The following is an 18,705-nucleotide window of genomic DNA, read 5'->3' on the forward strand; positions in this document are numbered from 1 at the left end:
AAAGCGTTTTTAAACCTCATGATTTGATGTGCTTACCGGTAATTACAATTAGGGTTAACAAAGTAGGAATTGCGTCTGCAACGGTTCTGGCGCCTGACATTCGCCAAAGTAGAGTCGTAAAAAGTGTAGACCTCGGATTGTGTCGGACGCCATCCAAGGAAGACGCGCCTTGATGCGCACGGACGCGCACACTTCCTTGTCGTTGCCGTCGCTGTGCATGATAAACTCGCGCAGATCCGTTTGACAGCAAGTACTCCATTCGTTAATAATCTGGAATAGCCGTTGTGATGCATGCCAAGCTTTAACCCAGCTAAGTACGTACCGTCGACTGTATCGAAAATCTCTCGGCTGTGCTTCTCGATCGTGCTCTTGAGCTTTTTCAGGGGCGACTGGTAGCTCGTCGTTGGGTGATCGTTCATGGCTAACACTGGATCGTGCTTCATTGTCGGCGTAGACCGAGGCTCGATCATCACGCTGTCCGGTACTTGCTTGTCGACTGCGTCTTTGTCGCGCTGTTTCTTTGGTGGCATTGCTGTCGGAGGAAGAGAATGGTGGCTCGGGCTGAATGGACTGTGTGCTCTGTGGTCTGTTCACGGGTTTGCTCCTGAAAGGGACTAGGCGATCGCAGCGGAAAGCATGGAGCATCGAAGCAAGCTTTCATATGATGTTGTGAGCATCAGTTCTTAAACGTTTGCGACGAGGAAAATGTCGTGCGGCATAGCTCAACAACGGTATGCCTGTCCCGCGCGTCGTACCCCACTTGGGGAACCAAATTTATTTCAAACCGTTAGGACTGAGCAATGCCCAGTAGCTTTCGAGACTGTCCGAATCGTTGAGGCGAACGTGAGCATGTACACGTGTAAGTTTGGTCGCTAGCTATCCGAGTCGTGGGCTGTTGTTAGCCGGTTCCCAAAGTTACAAGAATCGCTTGTGTTGGTGTCAACAGCTTCACGTGTTGACCACGATTTATGGTCTTCAGCGCTGAACGGCGAGAGCGACACAGGCTCGCTGTTCAACGTAGTCGAGCACGTGAGAGCACTGAGCAGAGAGCCGAAAGACTGCGCCGACAGCGTGAGCGACAACGACGTGCCCGTACGGCTATTGGTGGCAAGGATCAATGTCAATCCAATGGGGAGCCGCATCAAAGCTGGCTAGACGGTGGTGCTCCGACTCTCCGTCCCGTGACTAAGACTACGAAAGAAGAGGCTTTGCATCGATTAAGATTGAAACTTGGGCCGTCCGGACTCGATGATGCAACATGCGCCGTGTGCGACTGCATGAAGTTGCGCAAGTCGATAACCATGGTTTCAGTTGGCGACGATTGTGATCGCATTAAGCAGATGCAAATACTGCTGTCCAGTACCGACGAGCACTTGCCGCCACGTTTAACAGCCGAGTACGACTGCTCGGGGCTGTTTGCTTGTCTAGGTGGAATGTTGCTGTCAAAACGCGGTGTTCATCCAGCTGGCTACATTCAAGTGTGTGGAGAATGCAATGCCAGCTTAGCGAAGCAGCTGCTGCCGAAATTCGCTATCAAGAACGGGTTTTATGTTGGTTCGCTGCCGAGTCATCTCGCCAGTGCTACGCTACCGGAGCGTTTCATGACGCAGACGGTCTCGATCGTTGCTGTGACGCGGGTTATGCGCGGTGGCGCGCATCGCGCAATCCGCTCGCACTGTCTCGCATTCGACTCGATGCCGGGTCCCGCCGTGACGCTGTTGCCCACATCCGCCCGCAACATCAGCCGCTACCGAGTCGTGATGGCAGGTCCGTTCACTACCGAGCAACAAGCTCGCATTCGGCAAATGCACCTCGTTCGTCGTCAATTGGTTGAAGATTTACTGGCCTTCTACTGTGAGTACAACGCGCTGTATGAGGAAGTTGCCATTAATTGCTCAGGTCTAGCGGTTGAAACGGTGGCAGAGCACTTGATTTCCGAGGAGATCGATGTCGACGTTGACGTCAACGATAATGATGCTGAGAGCAATCGTGTGGGCAGCGTCGCTGGGATTGGTGGGACCGGTGGAGAGACCGATGTCGTGGAGCATAGCGTGATGTTTATCACGGACGACCGTGAAGTCATCACGCAAGACATATCATTTGCTCCAGCTCAAGTTGTTGAGCTGCCGACCCAACACACATCGCAGCCTCAGTTTTTGGTTCGACACATAAGTCGGTTTGCCAGCAAGAAGAACTTGCTGCTCTCGCGCATGTTCCCACACCTCTTTCCGTACGGTAGAGGTCATCCAAACGAGCAGCGGCGGATTCCAGTATCACTAGAAGCTTGCATCCGTCATTACAGCCAGCTGAGTCCGCGACGATTCGCTGAAGACGAGCTGTTCACACTAGTGAGTTTTGACGATCTCACTCTCCAGCGCATGTATCTGCATGTTGCGCTCAAATACCAACACGATCCTGCCCGGTTCGAGCGGTACAGTGCCATCTCCGAAGCCTCGTTGATAGAAGCGCTCCAAAAAAAAAGAGCTGCACCGCCAAGGTCGAGCGACAGCGATTCACGACGACAGTTCCGGTGACAGTGACTTCTTGAAGACAGTTGAGACCAGCAGCGGTGTTGTTTGGGGGAGTGACGCCGAGCGGGCACAGTGTCGTCGTCGCGCATTTGCCAGGTACGGGCAGCCCGCTCTCTTTGTGACGCTCACGCCCAACGTTGCCGAGTCGTTTGTAATGGCGCACTACACGGGCATCTCGTCAGTGATACACTCTTCGACTCCAATCTGGCTGAGCTGCCTAGACGGTCAGCACTCCATAGTGCAAGTATACGCAACGATGTCGCATCCGCTCGGTTGCTCATGCACAATATGGATGCTTTCATCGAGCACGTGCTCGGCACGCCTCATAAGCAAATGAAGACCAAAGCCTTTGACGGACTCGTTGGTGACGTCAAAGCCTACTTCGGCGCTGTGCAAACTCAGGGCGGCGGCACATTGCATGCTCATTTCTGGCTCACCAATGCACCACCGAACACCGACGCGTTTATCCAAGCCACAGCTGAACACGGCGATCAGTACTACCGCGACATCGCAGCTTACGCCGATAGCATTGTCAGCACCTCGTTGCCGCTTGACGTCGCAGTGAACTGCCATTTTTGCGGGCACTCGTTTGACGACTTGCAAGCGCTGCCGATACCACCTGAGGCGTACGAGAACCCGAACGCATGTCGAGGCAGTGCTCGAGCAGAACCATTGCTCGTTCAGTGTCCTCAATGTGCCACCAAGATGAGCTCTCAGCACGTGCTTCGACGCGCTATTCTCCAGCGACGACCATCGACATGGCCTCCACCGCTGCGAACGTATTCGGCGGAGGAACTCAACGCGGCCGTGCATATGGAAGTCAACTGTCGAGGCAGTGTTGGTGCAGCGAAGGCTGCAGTCTTTCGTCGAGACATGATTTTAGCGACAAGGGACAGTGTCGACGACACGTACGGTGAGTACTTGCGTACGCTGAATGCTGTACCAAACCGTAGCGAACAGCGTGAAGACGACGCCTTCTGCGACGACAACGCAGATCAAGCTATCATGACGTTGCCGCCATCGGTCGAGAATGAGCGCTGGACGCCAAACGCTACCGCGTTCGCGGTGTCAATGCTTGTGTTCATGTTGAACCTCCACTGGTGGTCGCATGTCGGAAGCTGCTTCAAAACTAGCCGCGTTTCCGCTCCAGAACAATGTCAGTATCGTTTCCCACGCGTGCGATTTGTCAACACATCATGCACTAGCGCTGGTGTCGTGCTGGCAAGGCGGCCCCCGTTCGAATACATCAATGGCTACAATGCTATTATGATGCTGGCGTTCAAGTCCAATCACGATATACAAGTCTTAATCGGCGGTTTGGAGGCGCTCCTGCGCATCTATTATGCCACCAAGTATGTTACCAAAATGCAAAACGAGGTCGACTCTGTCACGGCCGTAGCTTTAGCAGCTTTCAAGCGTCGAGAGATCCGAGAGCTGCAAAACCAGACATCACGGCCGGAACGCTCAGCGGTCGGACGTACTCGCGTTGCATTCATGGCTTTTGCGCTGACCAATCGACGGGAAATCGCAGGTCCCCTCGAAGCGCTGTATCTGCTGCGCGGCTCATGCGCATACATGAGCGCTTCCTGTACATCTCTCCCTCTCTACGACGTTTTGCGCGAGTTGATTCAGCACGACACGCATTCGTGCAACCTCGTCGAGCTCCAAAACGGCGAGTCCAATGTCACGTTTCGCGCCGCCTCCTTCCTCGACGACTATATCTTTCGACCATTGTCGCCAGACCGCACGAGCCTTTACGAATTCGTTATGGCGTGGTTTCGCTGCAAGCAATCGAAGTCGACGGCAACATCCGATATGTTTTTGATCGGCCATCCACGTTATAGTACGCATTGAATAGGGCATCATCAACTCGAAGCGGCTCAAGTGCGCGCATGCCGTACGTGGACTCCAAAACACCTCTCGAGCTTGTTGTCACACGTTCTCAGTGCGCATTGGTACTCTTCAAGCCATTTCGTACCGTCCTGGATCTGGTCAGTGAACCGGCAAACGAGGCTGCATGGGTTGACGCATACTTTCAGTGGGAATCTACGCGGACGAGTTTCATTCGCGAAGTCATGGCGAACATGAATGATTACTACCATGCATCAACGTTAGCGCAGGAGGACGGGGAATCCGGTAGTAATCACATAAATTATGAAGCTGATAGTGGCGAGCTGATTGGGAGTCGCAACGATATTGATGGTGCCGTTGCCAACATGCAATGCCACAACGACACTTCCGTAGACGGCGGAAGAATCAAGGTTTTTTGCCATGTTTTCGCTGAAGACGATGTTGCTGACGGTGGAAGCCTGCCGGTTTTCCCGACTACACGAACTGGTCCATTGCTGTCGAGTATTGCTCACCAAGAACTGCTGGGTCCGACAGCAGAAAGTGCAGCTCGTGCGGCAATTGATCTCGGCAATGGTGAACGCCAACCGGGTTTGTCAGTGGCAGAGTTGCAGGAATGGGTCAAGGATCCAATAAGCGACGAAGCTGAGCCTTCCTTGACCGGACTTCCATGCGGTGAACGGCGCGCCGACGTGATTGAGCTCATACAGAGCGCGCTCAAGTCAGGCGGAAAGTGGTCTCCGCCAAACCAGCAGTATGGCTGCCCAACACCACCTCCACTGCGACCCTACCCTAGCATTAACGACGTCTCCACAGCATTCACGCTCAATCGACGTCAACATGTAGCGTTCTCGCTGATAGCAAGAGCACTGCTTCGGCGTTTCCAGCAGCAAGAGCGTGCCAATATTCACAAGTCGGCTGACTATCGCGCTCACGACTTCGCGTCGCGACTACGAGACGACCAGCTACTCATGTTCCTCAGTGGGGCCGGTGGCACCGGTAAGAGTCGTGTCGTCGAAGTCATCAGTGCATTTTGCTCCGGTTGGCACCGCACCAACTCCCTTGTCAAAGCAGCATTGACTAGAAAGGCAGCCACGCTGATCGGTGGGCGAACGCTTGCAAGTTTTCTGGTACGGCTGGAACACGCCATAAAAATGAAAAATTGCGCCACTTGATCTGCTGCTCATCGACAAAGTGTCCATGATGAGCAAGGCTGAAGGGGTTAAACTCGACAAGCTTCTCCGTCGATACATGCAGATCGAGAACATCCCGTTTGGTGGCATTCACGTCGTGTTGGTTGGTGACGTTTTGCAAATACCGCCCGTAACGTCGGACCCAATCTATCTAGACCCCATCGGCAAGGCAAAGCCGAACACGGTTGACGTCGGAGGGCTCGAGCTCTGACGCAGGTTCACGGTGGTAATTACTCTTGACGAGCTCGTGCGCTTTCGTGACGCCCCCGAATGAGGAGAGGGCTGCCGAAATGCGCGCCTGGGGCACTGGACCTCAGAGTTCGTCGACATGATCAACGCGCGCGGTCGTGCAACCACACACGATCGTGATAACGTGCACATCTTCAGGATGAAGCCGTAGCCTCTGTAGTTTTCGTCACACCGGATAATTCGAGGCGATTGGCGATCAACAATGCGTTCATAAAGTAAACCGCAGCCAAGCTACCAAACGACGTATACCCTTTCCGCGCGATCGCAAATTTCAAGGGCGCGCTCATCGGTCTCAGCCGAAGCGACCTCTGCTACGTGCTAAGCCTCCCAGATAACAGGTTCGGTCGGATGGCTCCATTCCTCGACATAGTACAAGGAATGCCCATTCAGGTGACTCAAAATGTAGCCACAGCCAAGGGTATAGCGAACGGCACGCTTGGAACGCTCGAGTACGTCTACTTCCCTGCGGGCACCCGCTCTCGCCTTGTTTGCGACGGCGCCACTTCCACGGTCGTCCAACTGCCAGGTCAGCCTCCGGACTACGCACTCATTCGCTTGCCGAGGCCACATGCTGCTCCAATTCGACCTGGGCTTGACCCTGCGTTCTTTCCGGTGTTTTATACAACGGAAGCGTACACGAAAGCCACTATCAAACTGACACCGGCTCCAGATGGGCAGCCGCGCTACGTCAAGGTACGACCGTAGCACTTCCCCTTTGTATGCGCGGTTAGATCGACTGTATATAAAGTTCAAGGAGAAACACTGCAGTTCATGATTGTCATGGACTGGAAATCGACGCAGCCGCTGGTCAACAAACCAACACAAACATACTTGCTTGTCTCGCGGGTTACGACTCGCAACGGACTGATCGCACTTAAAACACTAACTCCGAAGCTTGTGGAGTGGTCGAAGCCGTCCGATCACGCACTCCGTGAAGAAGAACGCCTCAACAGTCTCAGCAACGCAACGTTGAGGGAATTTTACCTGCCACTGATCGCCGATGTGGAGGACTTTGAGGATCGTTTCGATCCTCAAAGTCAAAATGAACCACGATAATCAGATAAGTAGCGATCACCTTTGCACGAGCACAATTGTAAGCGAATGCAACCACACCATGTGCAATAAATCAATTCATAGTGCTGTTTGTCGAGCTCACCTGTACAGCTCCGCTATTGCGAGCTATCCATGGATCAAACAATCACTCCGCGACGCGCATCCTCGCGCTCCACCGTCAGGAGCCATACACAGCGAATCCCTCGACATCCTTCTCCACAATCACCCCTGTGTATGCCGCCTAGTCTGGCCCTCAAGTCACGATCAGCATATATTCCTGCAGACGTCACCCCCCATACCAGGCATATGCACACTCACTCACCGCGTACGCATATCACCGAGCTACGACGCCGGCCACCCGTCAGCCCCCGCACCTGCCGATTTCCCGTTCCGATCTGCTCTGTTCGGTGCCTGTTGCCTTGCCTTGAGAAATCCACTGCGTTGTTGCATGAATGATGAATGTAGCGACGTTGACCGTCGTAAGGCTGACCGAAGGTCGTACGGTCACAAACGGCCGCTATGCCCCCTAAGATAGTTCTTCGAGCTACGAATTAATATTGTGCGTTCTACTCAAAATTTCCGAGTTGGTGAAAGCACATGCAATGAGCGCAAATCTGTTTTAGATTTGCTTTGAGAGAGAATCCACTTAGGTACGAAATACCACTTGTAAGTGGGTTATTTAAAAATACGATCTGGGCTGTTTCGAAATAGCAGGAAATTTGTATTCACTGAAAAGGACCAAAACGGCAAATTTGGTCGAAATTCACAATAATACATGTGACTTTACAGTGACTTCTCCTCAGATTGTCGACGTCAATATTATCGAATGACTTCACAGCAGCTTCCCAGAGTTTCATCAACTATGGCGTGGCTGCAACTTCTTTCATTTGAATCGAGCTCCTCCTCTCAGCTACTTTTTATGCACTTGCAACTGAAGGCTTCGCTTAACTGTTTAAAAAAAATATGACAAATACTTCGCTCAGCCACTTGTCAATTCTAACTGTCAACTCTGCACTTTTAAGTTCTTAAAATTAACATCTACCGGTACACACCGATAAACCTTTCGTGTTTTCTTCAACATGGTCTGATCTTAAAATCTACACATCTTGACGTTAAAAGATAATATTAAAACCAACTCCCTATAAGTTAAATGATCTATTTATCAAGTACATCTACATGTAAAGCAAAACACGTGCAGAGACAGAATTAATTGCCAAGGGAAAACATGGGCGAGATCAGTGATGACTCAAATCGGAGCACAAGGAAGAGAACCTCCATGAGCCAATACTTGACGCCACCCTCGGGGATATTCACGTAGTTGCCTCCGTACTGTACTACGCAACCGACTTCCGGTCGATTTGGATCGCTCGGCATGAAGCGTAGCACCGTCAGAGACTGGGTCCATATATCTGTAGCATACACCCGCTCCTTCACATCAGGCAGGTCCAGCGTGCGATCGAAGTAAACGAAATCGTGTTCCCTCCTCACGCGGCTTATCACCTCAATAGCACGGGATACTCGTCCGGTCTGAGGGTAGCAGATGACTCGGTAGATGATGATCGCGTCGTCACATACTTTCTGCAACAAGTGTTTCTGCGTTAAAAATAACCATACAGTTAGAAATACTTTCCAACACCCAATTATACCCCCTTCCACTTACCCGAATAAATAGCGAAGGGCTGAAGAAACTGGCGTAGCTGTCCGTCGTCAATCTCTGCCACGTGATGTTCCAGATTCTCTCGGCGCAAATATGCGGGAAGGCCTTGTGCAGGGTGAATTTGACGCTGGTGTTCTCCACGAGACGCCTGTCAGACCAGCCCATGACGTTCATTCCTGAGGCTTTCATCGCCTCCTGGGTCAGAATTGCATCCACGCTATGCATCGTCTGACACACGATTTCCTGCCACTGCTGTACTGTAAAGGGCGTAAACTGCTGCTCCACGGCCTTGGCTTCTTGCTGAAAGATCATTTCGAGCGCATCGAGCGTGGAGACTGATGGCCGGGAGGCCTTGGCATCCGCTTCATGCTCCAGCGCCTTGTTCTCAGTCTCTAACGCCTCGCGCTCGCTCGAGAGCTTGAGCACCGCTACCTGTTTCTCGAGCGCTATGATGGACTTCTTGACGCCTGCCAGCATCTCCTTCTTGCGCTGCATGAAGCGGCGCTGCACCTCTCGATGTTTCATGCGCTTCTCCTCTACAGACACGCGCTTACGACTCCCACGCGTCTTCTTCTTTATCGGCTCAGGTTTGATTGAGGCTGACGAGTCGGACGAGTCAGCGAGGGATGAAGAGGAAGGTGAGGGAAGCAAAAGACTCTCAAAGATCTGCTGATCGGTGTCGCTCCAGTCCTCGGGAAGAAAGTCCGGTCGAGACGCGTGTAGCTCGTAGGCGAGCTGCGCCTGCGGGAACGAAGACGCCATGGGTGGGTGCGGAATTGCAAGAGTGTTGGTCAGTTTTTTACAGAGACTTGATACCAAAGTGAGCAGAACTGCAAATGGGACGCTTGGAGGAACGAACCTAATTTCGAGTAGAGAGGGGTTATGGAGCCTAATACTAAATTGCTTCAAATAACCGATATTGGATTGAAGGAGATTTGGTGTCATCAAAGAACTTTGTGGCAATTCTGATACCTTCGATAATTGATTGAACAGAGACGTGCCTGGTGTAAAGTAACCACCATATCGCAACCGCTCCGACACCCTACCCCTTTCCGACATGTTTCCGACAGTTCGGATCCGCCAATCAGATCATGACGGTGTACTCAGATTAAGTACGCTTACACTAAGTACGGTCGCTTTTATAAGTACGACCATGAGTTCGAAGGCGCAAGGAAATGCTCTAAAGAGGCCTGTAGGCCGAGAAAACTCATTTTTTTGTTTGGGGGCATTATAGGCTTCACAGCACTGTGCTCAACAGCCAGCAAATTCATGAATGAGACCCGAAGCCAGGGTGAGGGGCCTCTATTAGAGTTTTTTTTTTAAATAATGACACTTAAGCCAAAAATAGTGACATCATTGTCGTAGGCCAGTCATTTGGATTAACCTCATTCAGGTTTTTTGCTCAGCCAATAAAACAACGTCACGTATTAAACCTTGCCTAGGTTTTTTACTTAGCCAATCATGCAGCGCCACAAATTACCGACAGGGGCCTTGTGGTCTCAGTCTTCTTTTTCCAGAGCCACCCCAGCAGATCTCCCGTAGCAAAGGACCAGTCCAGAGCACAGTATGCCATTGCGCACACGAATATCGCCGGCACTGCTGGTGCAGCGCTCGGATGGTAACGAGTGGGGGGTCCAATTCCCTGCTGTCGGCTTATGATGTTTGCGAAGAGCTGCAATTCATTAAAATCTACTCACTTGTCTTACACATGTCCTACGAATTGAAGTATGTCTTGGGTTGATGTAGGCGCAGGATCAGCAATTTTGTTTGAGGTGAGGTGTGTACGGTACGTCGTGATACGGCCGTCGAGGGCTCCTAAGCGATGAAGTTTGCGCATCTCACGCAGTACGCTACCGCTGCCCTTTGCTCGGATACCTTGTCCACTCAGGAAGCCGAGGACCGCCGATTCTGCACGTTGGCCGACCTCGAGAGCGCGATCCTTGTAGTCCTCCGATCTCTCGTGAAGCTGAAACCCGCCCTCCAGGAAAAGCTTCATGTACGCGACGATCAAGCGGTAATCTGACTTCTTTTGTCGGTCGTTAGAGCTCCAGACGCGAGGCTGCCGTGTGTACCACTCGAACCAGATCGACGACAGGTTGGTAGTCGCTTTCTTTCTGCGTTTCGCTGCAGGTGTTTGAGCTGACGAAACTTGCTCCTATTCTGTAGTTTGGGCTGGCTCTTCGTGCGCAGGTCGCTTAAGGATGGCAGCCTCTAGCACCAGCAGGCGTGCAGACAACAGCCTATTGCTTTCGATAAGCTCATTAATGACAGCAGCGTGATGACACTCCGTTCGATTGCAGCCGTTCTTTTCAGTGTCCTTCCTTTGTTGAGCAGGTTTGGAGGCGACATGGCTCAGCGCGACTGACCACGCCAGCAAGTCGGTGTGGGAGATGTCAGCTGCTTCCAAGCATTCTTTCACTCGAACAACGAACAAGCTCCTGGGTTCGAGAGTCTTCACTTCCGGGAAATGCCTAATTAGGTAGGCGGTAAGGACCCCAATGACCTTGCGACTCACGTTTAGCTTGTTGTTCTTCAGCCCTACACAGGAAGCGAACAGCAACTCCTGCAACCGGGTCATGCGCTCCTGAGCCCCATGGTCGAGAATGGCAACATCAAGAATCATCGGTGCCTCGTCCGCAGCCCACTCGCTCAAGACCCGTGCTACTTTACGGTCCTCGCGTGGCGTGTTGAATACGTAGGCGAATCCTTTGTTGGTGCGCGTCATGTCCCATGACCCACGATCAAAGATCTACTGTGCAGCCAGCCGCTCGTCCCCGTTTGCATGCTGCGCCCCGCCCCGCCTGAAGGAGTGCGAGGTCAAGTTGGCTGAGGCTCCTGCCGGCTCCGACACCCGCTTCAGGAACCGGTACACATACGCTTGAACCCCGTCGTCACCGCGAGCTTGGTTGGTCGCTGAAGGGTTGGCTGCAGCGGAGCTCGGGACGCTTCGCAGAGTGGCAGCCGCCGGGTCAGTCATTCCTGCTGCAGGAAGCTGCGAAGAGGTGGCAGCATTGACCGAAGGTACTCGTAGTACATCGAGAAGGGGTGCTGCTGCATCAAGTGAGGGTGCAGACGGTGTCACAAGAGAAGGAAGCTGGCTTAGCAGGGACACACAAGGCGACTCCTGCATCACCAAGGCTACTGCGAGCGTGTGCAGCGGGCAGGTCACAAAATCCGCCCGATCAGGTACGAGCGTGAGGCCTTGCTCCTCAGCTGTTTTCATTCGTAGCATCCGAATGTAGAAAACGCTGTCAGCTCACATTGTAATGTGCTGCTTTGTGACGTAGCCGAGATCTGATGAACGGCCGAAGCAATGCCACATAAGGCACGCAAGCGCTGCATCTTCGTAATCCGAGGCGACGGATGCTGTTTTGTACACATAGCATATTAGTGAGCGCAAATCCGCCTTTGTACAAGGTGGCACCTTGCTAGTAAATCCTCCATTATCACGTTTTAAGCAGTGTTTTTCGAGAGTCTTCCCTTGTTTAAGCAAAATTAGCTCGGTTGGTACTCTAAGATGAGGATACTCATCGAAAAACCAAAGCTTCACGTTTCTAAAGTAAGAAATGGCGGTGTTGGGCGCCAACTTACCTTTCTTACCTTCGCATGCGGCGAGATAGTAGCCAAAACGATCCATCACGGCCGCTAAGCTCTTTCCAGAGCTGTCACTGAAAATGCATGCTCGGACAACGTCCATGGATACATCCTCGACTTTAAGCATACGCTCGAACGCGCCTATTCCGATAGTACGCGCTTTTTGCGTGTTTGTAGGGATAAGTGCGGAGAGGCTCATGCTGGTTGCTGCTTGTCTTTTCTGCTTTTTGTTAACTGGACTTGGCTGGTTGAGTGTACCTTAACACTACTGCTCAATTTTAACCTAAAGTAGGAGGTATACCGCATTGTCGGAACCACAAAAATATTGACATATATCTTACACGACTTAAATTCAGTATTGGTTTCAAAATAGTTAGCTCTAGCTTCCGACAAATATTTGTCAGAAAGTGTCGGAATGAAGAGCCTGCTCCTGTGCGACCTAATTGGCTGAATTAAGGTACATTGTAGTATATGATTGGATATTAATCACATATTCACAATCTTGCCTTTGTGTCTGTCGGAAAGACGTGTATATTCATCCATATGCTTCACATCGCTCCGGTGTACAGCCGCCATGTCCTGCTTCGTGTCAAGATGGCCGAGTCAAGAGTCCTGTCGTCTGGGCCGCTGCAGATGGAGAAAATGCGGGTGCTTTACATAGAAAACCGGTGGCTGCTTTCGCGCAGCGTGACGAGTCAATTGTGCGTTTCAAGGAGTGGGATCGGCGACCGTAAAGCGGTCCGGCTTCTTGTGCACTGGATTAGGCAAGCCTCCTTGACTACAAAACATCGGGGGCTTGCATGCACCCGGCACATGGCGGAAAGCATCTGTGAGCCGCGGCAGCAGAGAGAACAATGTTATATTAGCTAGACTAATACCAATAACTATTCTTCAGTTTACTGCTACACTGTACTGTAGCTACATCGATCTTCGAGCCAGAATCTATAGTATTAATAGTCGCGAAACGGACGACCTGTTGCTAACAGTGCTCGACTACCGCTATACCCGGTAGAATACCGGTAAAAACCAAATACAGAAATGATTTGTTATTAGTGACCCACTTGAGTGTCCACTCTCGCCCTGTTGGGACAACACATCACGATGAGCATAGCCCGGATAAAAGTCATAGAGCTTTATGTCCATGGAAGGAGGACAGAGTAAATGATGGCAATGCTACCAGGGCTTGACAAAAAATAGGACCAAAAGTTAGCGCCTTGGCTTGGACTCTTTAATGTGAAGGTGTTGGGCCAACTATCAAAGGGGTTAAGCTTATCCTCGGTTTTAGATGACTGGGGTCGGGTTAGCAGGACAACATTCGACGGAAAAGTGTGTTGAGCGTTTTCTGTGAAAATCCGCCGCGATCGCCCGTTATTTTCCACTTATCGATGGACTCAAACTTGCTGGGTGCGGACTTTAAATTTGGCGTACGCCCCCGTCTCCACTGCGCAATTGGCATAAGAGCGATGGCTAAACGGGAGTCGGTCGAAGGCGTGCTTGGAGGCTTAACCATTGCGCTTGAGCACGAGAGCTATGCTCCGGGAGAGGTCGTTACAGGAAGTGTGCAGCTCTCGACGTTGGAGCTTGTGCAGGCAAGAGAGCGTGAGTTATCTTTACATACGTGACCCATCAAATCTATAAAACCTCACTTTAGTGCTCGCTCCTCTGCCCAGCGTTAGCAGTGATTGTCCAGGGACGCGAAGAGGTCGCATGGGACGAAGGAGGCTACAGTCCCGTCACGAACGCCTTCGACAGGATTTTTCTACAGCACAAGGTGCTTCAAGATAGTGACAAGAATTAAGTTGTGGTTGGGTTCTTTGACACACTAACTGATACAATTCTTGAACCAGATCGAACTGACCTCTTCAACGCTCTACAATGCCAGTGAATCAGAATACCGTTTCAACTGCCAGCTGTCAGCGGATTTACCCTCCAGTTTTGAGCTGATCGATGTTTATAGCGGAACTGCTGAGCGTCTGCGAGTCCGGATCAAGTATCTAGTGACTGTTTGGCTCAGAGCCGACAGCGAATCGGTGGCGTACTTGAATGCTGAGCAAGAGTTTACGGTGCACGCATCGCCGACGATCACTCCGCCAGTACAGTCTCTTGAGATTTCTGCGGTGGAAGCTGTGCACTGGCTATGCTGTCTCAATCGTGGCAATCTGCAGATGACGGTCGAGATTCCAAAAGATGTTTACCCCGCCGGCGAAGCGATTCCGCTCTTATGTCGAGTGGATGGCTCTGCGTGTAAAGCCTCCATCAAGTCCATCACGGTGGAGCTGGTTGAAGATATTTTGCTTCGGAATTTGGGTGAACGCGCCGACTGGACTGTCACGCGCATACTTTCATCGCAGCAGGTCGAAGGACCAGGTGCCGCCGGTCAATCAGCGGAGCAGACGCTGAGCGTTGGGCTGATTAAGAACGAAAAGGAGGCTCCTGTAAACCCAGACGAGGCTACACATTTCTTTCGGTGTACTCATCGCCTGGTCGTTCGGTGCAAAATAGTTATGGCGCAAAATATCGTTGTTGAAGTGCCAGTACGGGTACTACATCACGATACGTCGTTCAATGCACGAGCGGTTCGGTTGCTGAGAATGCCAGCTGAAGCAACGTCGGGAAGCAAAAGCCCATAACTGATGAAACAGTCTCCGTACCAGTTCTAGCAATTTTGAGAAGATTATCCAGGAAGATGGCAACACAATGCAAGGCGTGGCAGATACAGGGCCGAATACGAAGCGGTATAATGACATTTTTGCATTAAGGTTGGAGAAGTGTTTTTACATGTTAATTCTGAATTTTTGCTTCATTCTTTCTCATTACGCGCATGATACGCGAGTCAAAGGTATTATAGGCGACCTGGGAGGAGTACACTGAAGATGGCTGTGGTAAAAGAAACGCAGGGAGAAAATGATCTGTTTTAATAGCTGTCAGAAACTTCGATACATGTACTTCAGGTAATAGAGTGTTTTAGCAGAAAGCTACGAACGTGTGACGCCCGGTTTTTTTTGTAAGGATTGCCAGAGACGAGCGTCACACGTTCGTTCAAGTGATGTAGCTACGACTGATAAGCTTTCTACAAGTCGTATACAAATGTATATCTATGCACTTTAACATCCGCATACTGTATACTTGAGTGCATTTTGTGCCCATTATAGCACTGCCGTTGGTTGCGCACTGGTCGGGCGACCACGCACCGTGCTATCAATGAAGCCGATACACCTGTCGATAGGACTGCCGCGTGCAAGAAGCTTGCTGCACTTAGCGTAGATTAGGTCCACCATGAAGCGAAAGATCAGGCACAGCGCACTGGGCGACCTGCCGAACATCACAGCAAGATCCCCGTACCGTCCAGGGTACGCGAGCCGGCGCAGCAACACACAGAGCCCCTCGACTTCACCAACGCGAAGGCGGCTCGGTAGCTTGTAGTCTTCCTCAAGCCGCAGCGCCTTGTGCAGCCAAATTACGTCACGCTTCCAGAATCGGAAATTAAAACGACAGTCTCCGTCGCTTAATGCGTTGAAATTGAAGTTGCCCTTCAGTGTGAGGACTGGTCGTGGAAAAGGAGATCTGGCGAAGAGCACAGAGGCGTCCTCGACGAGGACGAGGTTCAGAGCGGTCGCTGCGAGGACTAAGCTCTCATCGAGCATCTTGACTGGCTTGTGTGCTTTGCAAATGTAGTATACACCAAGGACGGATAAGAGCTCGCGTTCGCTCTGCAAAATGCTTCGCTGGCAAACCAACGCTCTATACCTATGGGCCCTTGGTAATGAGATGCCATGTGGTCGATTGACTACGGTTGAAGCGTATGATGGTATCATCGATGACACAAAGTATTCGGCTTGATATTCGAACACCAGTGTGGTAAAGTGCTTTCTCAGAAATAAGAGAATGGGCCTGACGCGGGGTCACTATCCCGAATCAATGACAATTTCAAGTGATTAGAAAGGATTTGGGTTGGCTGGCACGGATGCAAGTTGCCGGTGGTGGATTAGCCATGACGAGCAGCGCCCCGTATGAAGTGACGATGGATCTGGTATGAGCGATGTACGAGAAGGCAAGATCCACCAAGACTTACCTCGGATCCACCCTTACTTGGATTCACCTAAATGGATATGGGATATACTATACAAGAGTGGATCGGGTGTGGATCCTATGAAGGAAGGATGGTAGGTGCCCTCTAAAGGTGGATCTAGTAGCCACGGCTAACGAGGAGTCAAGATCCACCACGAGGTGACCCGGATCCCATGCTTTCGAGTTAGGATCCAAGGAGGGAGGATCCCGCCTTGAGGGACCTGGATCCAGGGTATAGGGATGAGGGATACAGTGGATCTCGAGCTTTCGTGGGACAACGGAGATCACAGACGGTTGCGAGATGATGTTGGATGAGTGGAGAGCTCAGGTCCACGACGAGTGTACACTTTCAAGTGAAGTGGATCCAAGCGACCTGGATCCGGATGAGTGTACCCATAATAGGGTGACCATGATGATTACGTCATATATCCGGTGGATCTGAAGATAATACAGCTGGGATGATGGGTCAAGGGAAGAAGGGACATGCAGCCGAGCCTGGTAAGGGATTTAACAGATGAAAGACATAGAAGGTAGAAACCCAGGCAGGTATAGGCTTAAATATCAATACAGTCCTCAATTTGCACAGTAACACGCAAGTGCCTTCCTGCCCTCAAGAACCGGAACTACATTGGCCGTACGAGCTCCGTGAAGGTTAGGAATTGCGAATCTAGTGTTGGTAGTGATAACTGGATAATACATTGGCCAGATCCTACAACCTAGTGAGCTTTTCCTTTACTTGTGCAGATCCGACAGGTTAACCGAATTTACTACTTGGTCGGTTATACCCTAGGGGCTCTCAACTCTCAAGATCCCGTCACAGGAGGCGGCAAGTACAACGCAAAGGAACGCAAAGGCAAGGGAACACACCCGCAAGGCAACCCTACGGCTAGATCCACGATCTAGGCCCCGGATCCATAAGCTCGAATATTCGCTTAGGATACGGAACCATCCACGGACGCAGAGTGAAGATTTTCCACTGCTGCTCCACCCCATCCCCACGTCTCGCCAAGACACTCAAGCTTCACCACTTGAACTCTTCGGAAGTTACTGAGAGAGCAGATCCCGCCCTACCGACGGGTACACAAGGTGAGGAAAGTTCAGCAGAACACGGATCATCGGGGGACCCCCTCCGTTAGTCGGTGTCTGGGCGCAGTTGGTAAGTTGGATCCAGCAATCTCGCAGATTTTGCTGATCCCGCTACACCACAATGGTGCGCGTGCCCGGATCTTTTGGTGACTCGGGATTTCACCGTGAGTCCCAAGAAGATGCTCAAGTGAAGATTGAGCCAGGGGAAGAGGCGTCGTCGGAGGTCGGATCGACGAAGACGCTGCTGAATGAAACAAGATCCGCGGATCGATGGAGTTTTGGGAGGAACTCTGTCGACGGAAGAGAGGTGGATCCGGATCCGGATCTAGAAGAGAAGCCTCTCTATCCTCCCCAGGTCCCCTCGGGGACCCCTGCGGATCTTGACGCAAGTCAAGATCCGCTAACAAAACAAGGGAAAGTGAAGGCGAAACGGTATGCATTTGCAGATTCACCGGTTAAGCCAACACCGTACCTAAACCCAAGCCCGCTAGTCGAAGAAACAAGAAAGAAGACGAAAACGAGTAAGACTACGCGGAAGAAGATGCAAGCTCCAGAGTCGGAAGAAGACCAAGCTGGATCCAGGTCAAGCTGGTCCGACAAGGATCTCGAGTTTGTGTATCGCCACCAAGCTTTACGCGACTTCCTGCATCAAGATCCTGTCATGCAGATCCTGAATCCACGACAGATCGAAGATCCAAGGGAACCGGTGAGAGCACCAACGAAAACGGCGAACAAGTTGGTGGCAGTCAAAGATCTATTACGTTTGCTTACGGAGTCAGGCATCGTAGCTGGTGTGTTCGACGCAGAGGATATCTTCGAACTAGACCTGGATCTCATAGTATCCGCGACGCGGGACCTCTTTGCCAGAGTTAAGTCCATCACCGGAGAAAGGTCGCGCACTATGGATCCAGTGTCGTCGCCGAGGATCAGCCAAGCTGCGTCCTCAAACTACGAATCCGCCGCTGAGGATGAGTCAGACACGTCGTCCGAACCACGACGCATGACTTTAGGACCCTCCGGGGCATCCATGCTGGAAGCGCGGGCGAGGATCCGAGGACAGGAAGCCCCGGTGAACGTGAAAGCTCGGGATCCAGTACGCCCTACGCGTGATTTGACACAATCCAGCCAGGATCGAGCCAGATCCGGCAAGAAGCCAGTGGGATTATCGTCAGATCAGGCTCGAGGTAATCGCCTCACGGATCCAGTCCCGCCAGTGGACCAGACGGCCACAGGCTCTTCCGACACTTCCTCGGGCACTCTGCAGCGGCACTTTGAAGCTGCGATGAATCGCTTCCTGGCCGAACAGGGTATGAGAGCGCCCGTGCCACAAGTGCAAGTGCTCCACGAACATGGAGCACGGGACGTGGAGATGGAGTCAGTAGAGGGGGACAACTCCCATGATGAGTTCGACCCAGACGATCTGGAT

General features: G+C 51.7%; 2 protein-coding genes across 2 annotated transcripts; one reads left to right on the forward strand and one right to left on the reverse strand.

Moving 5' to 3' along the window:
- Positions 1 to 8,080: 8,080 nt before the first annotated feature.
- Positions 8,081 to 9,293, reverse strand: PITG_10576 (uncharacterized protein; the record flags this gene model as incomplete). The annotated part of the gene is made up of 3 exons (XM_002902302.1): positions 8,081 to 8,467; positions 8,535 to 9,087; positions 9,145 to 9,293. 3 exons carry the CDS (start codon positions 9,291 to 9,293, stop codon positions 8,081 to 8,083), a joined length of 1,089 nt encoding a protein of 362 aa, XP_002902348.1.
- A 4,295-nt stretch (positions 9,294 to 13,588) lies between these two features.
- PITG_10578 (uncharacterized protein) lies at positions 13,589 to 14,755 on the forward strand (the record flags this gene model as incomplete). Its single annotated transcript, XM_002902303.1, has 3 exons — positions 13,589 to 13,724; positions 13,796 to 13,896; positions 13,973 to 14,755. 3 exons carry the CDS (start codon positions 13,589 to 13,591, stop codon positions 14,753 to 14,755), a joined length of 1,020 nt encoding a protein of 339 aa, XP_002902349.1.
- Positions 14,756 to 18,705: the final 3,950 nt, after the last annotated feature.

This window comes from Phytophthora infestans, genomic scaffold, assembly GCF_000142945.1.
Source record: "Phytophthora infestans T30-4 supercont1.18 genomic scaffold, whole genome shotgun sequence".
NCBI lineage: Eukaryota > Oomycota > Peronosporomycetes > Peronosporales > Peronosporaceae > Phytophthora > Phytophthora infestans.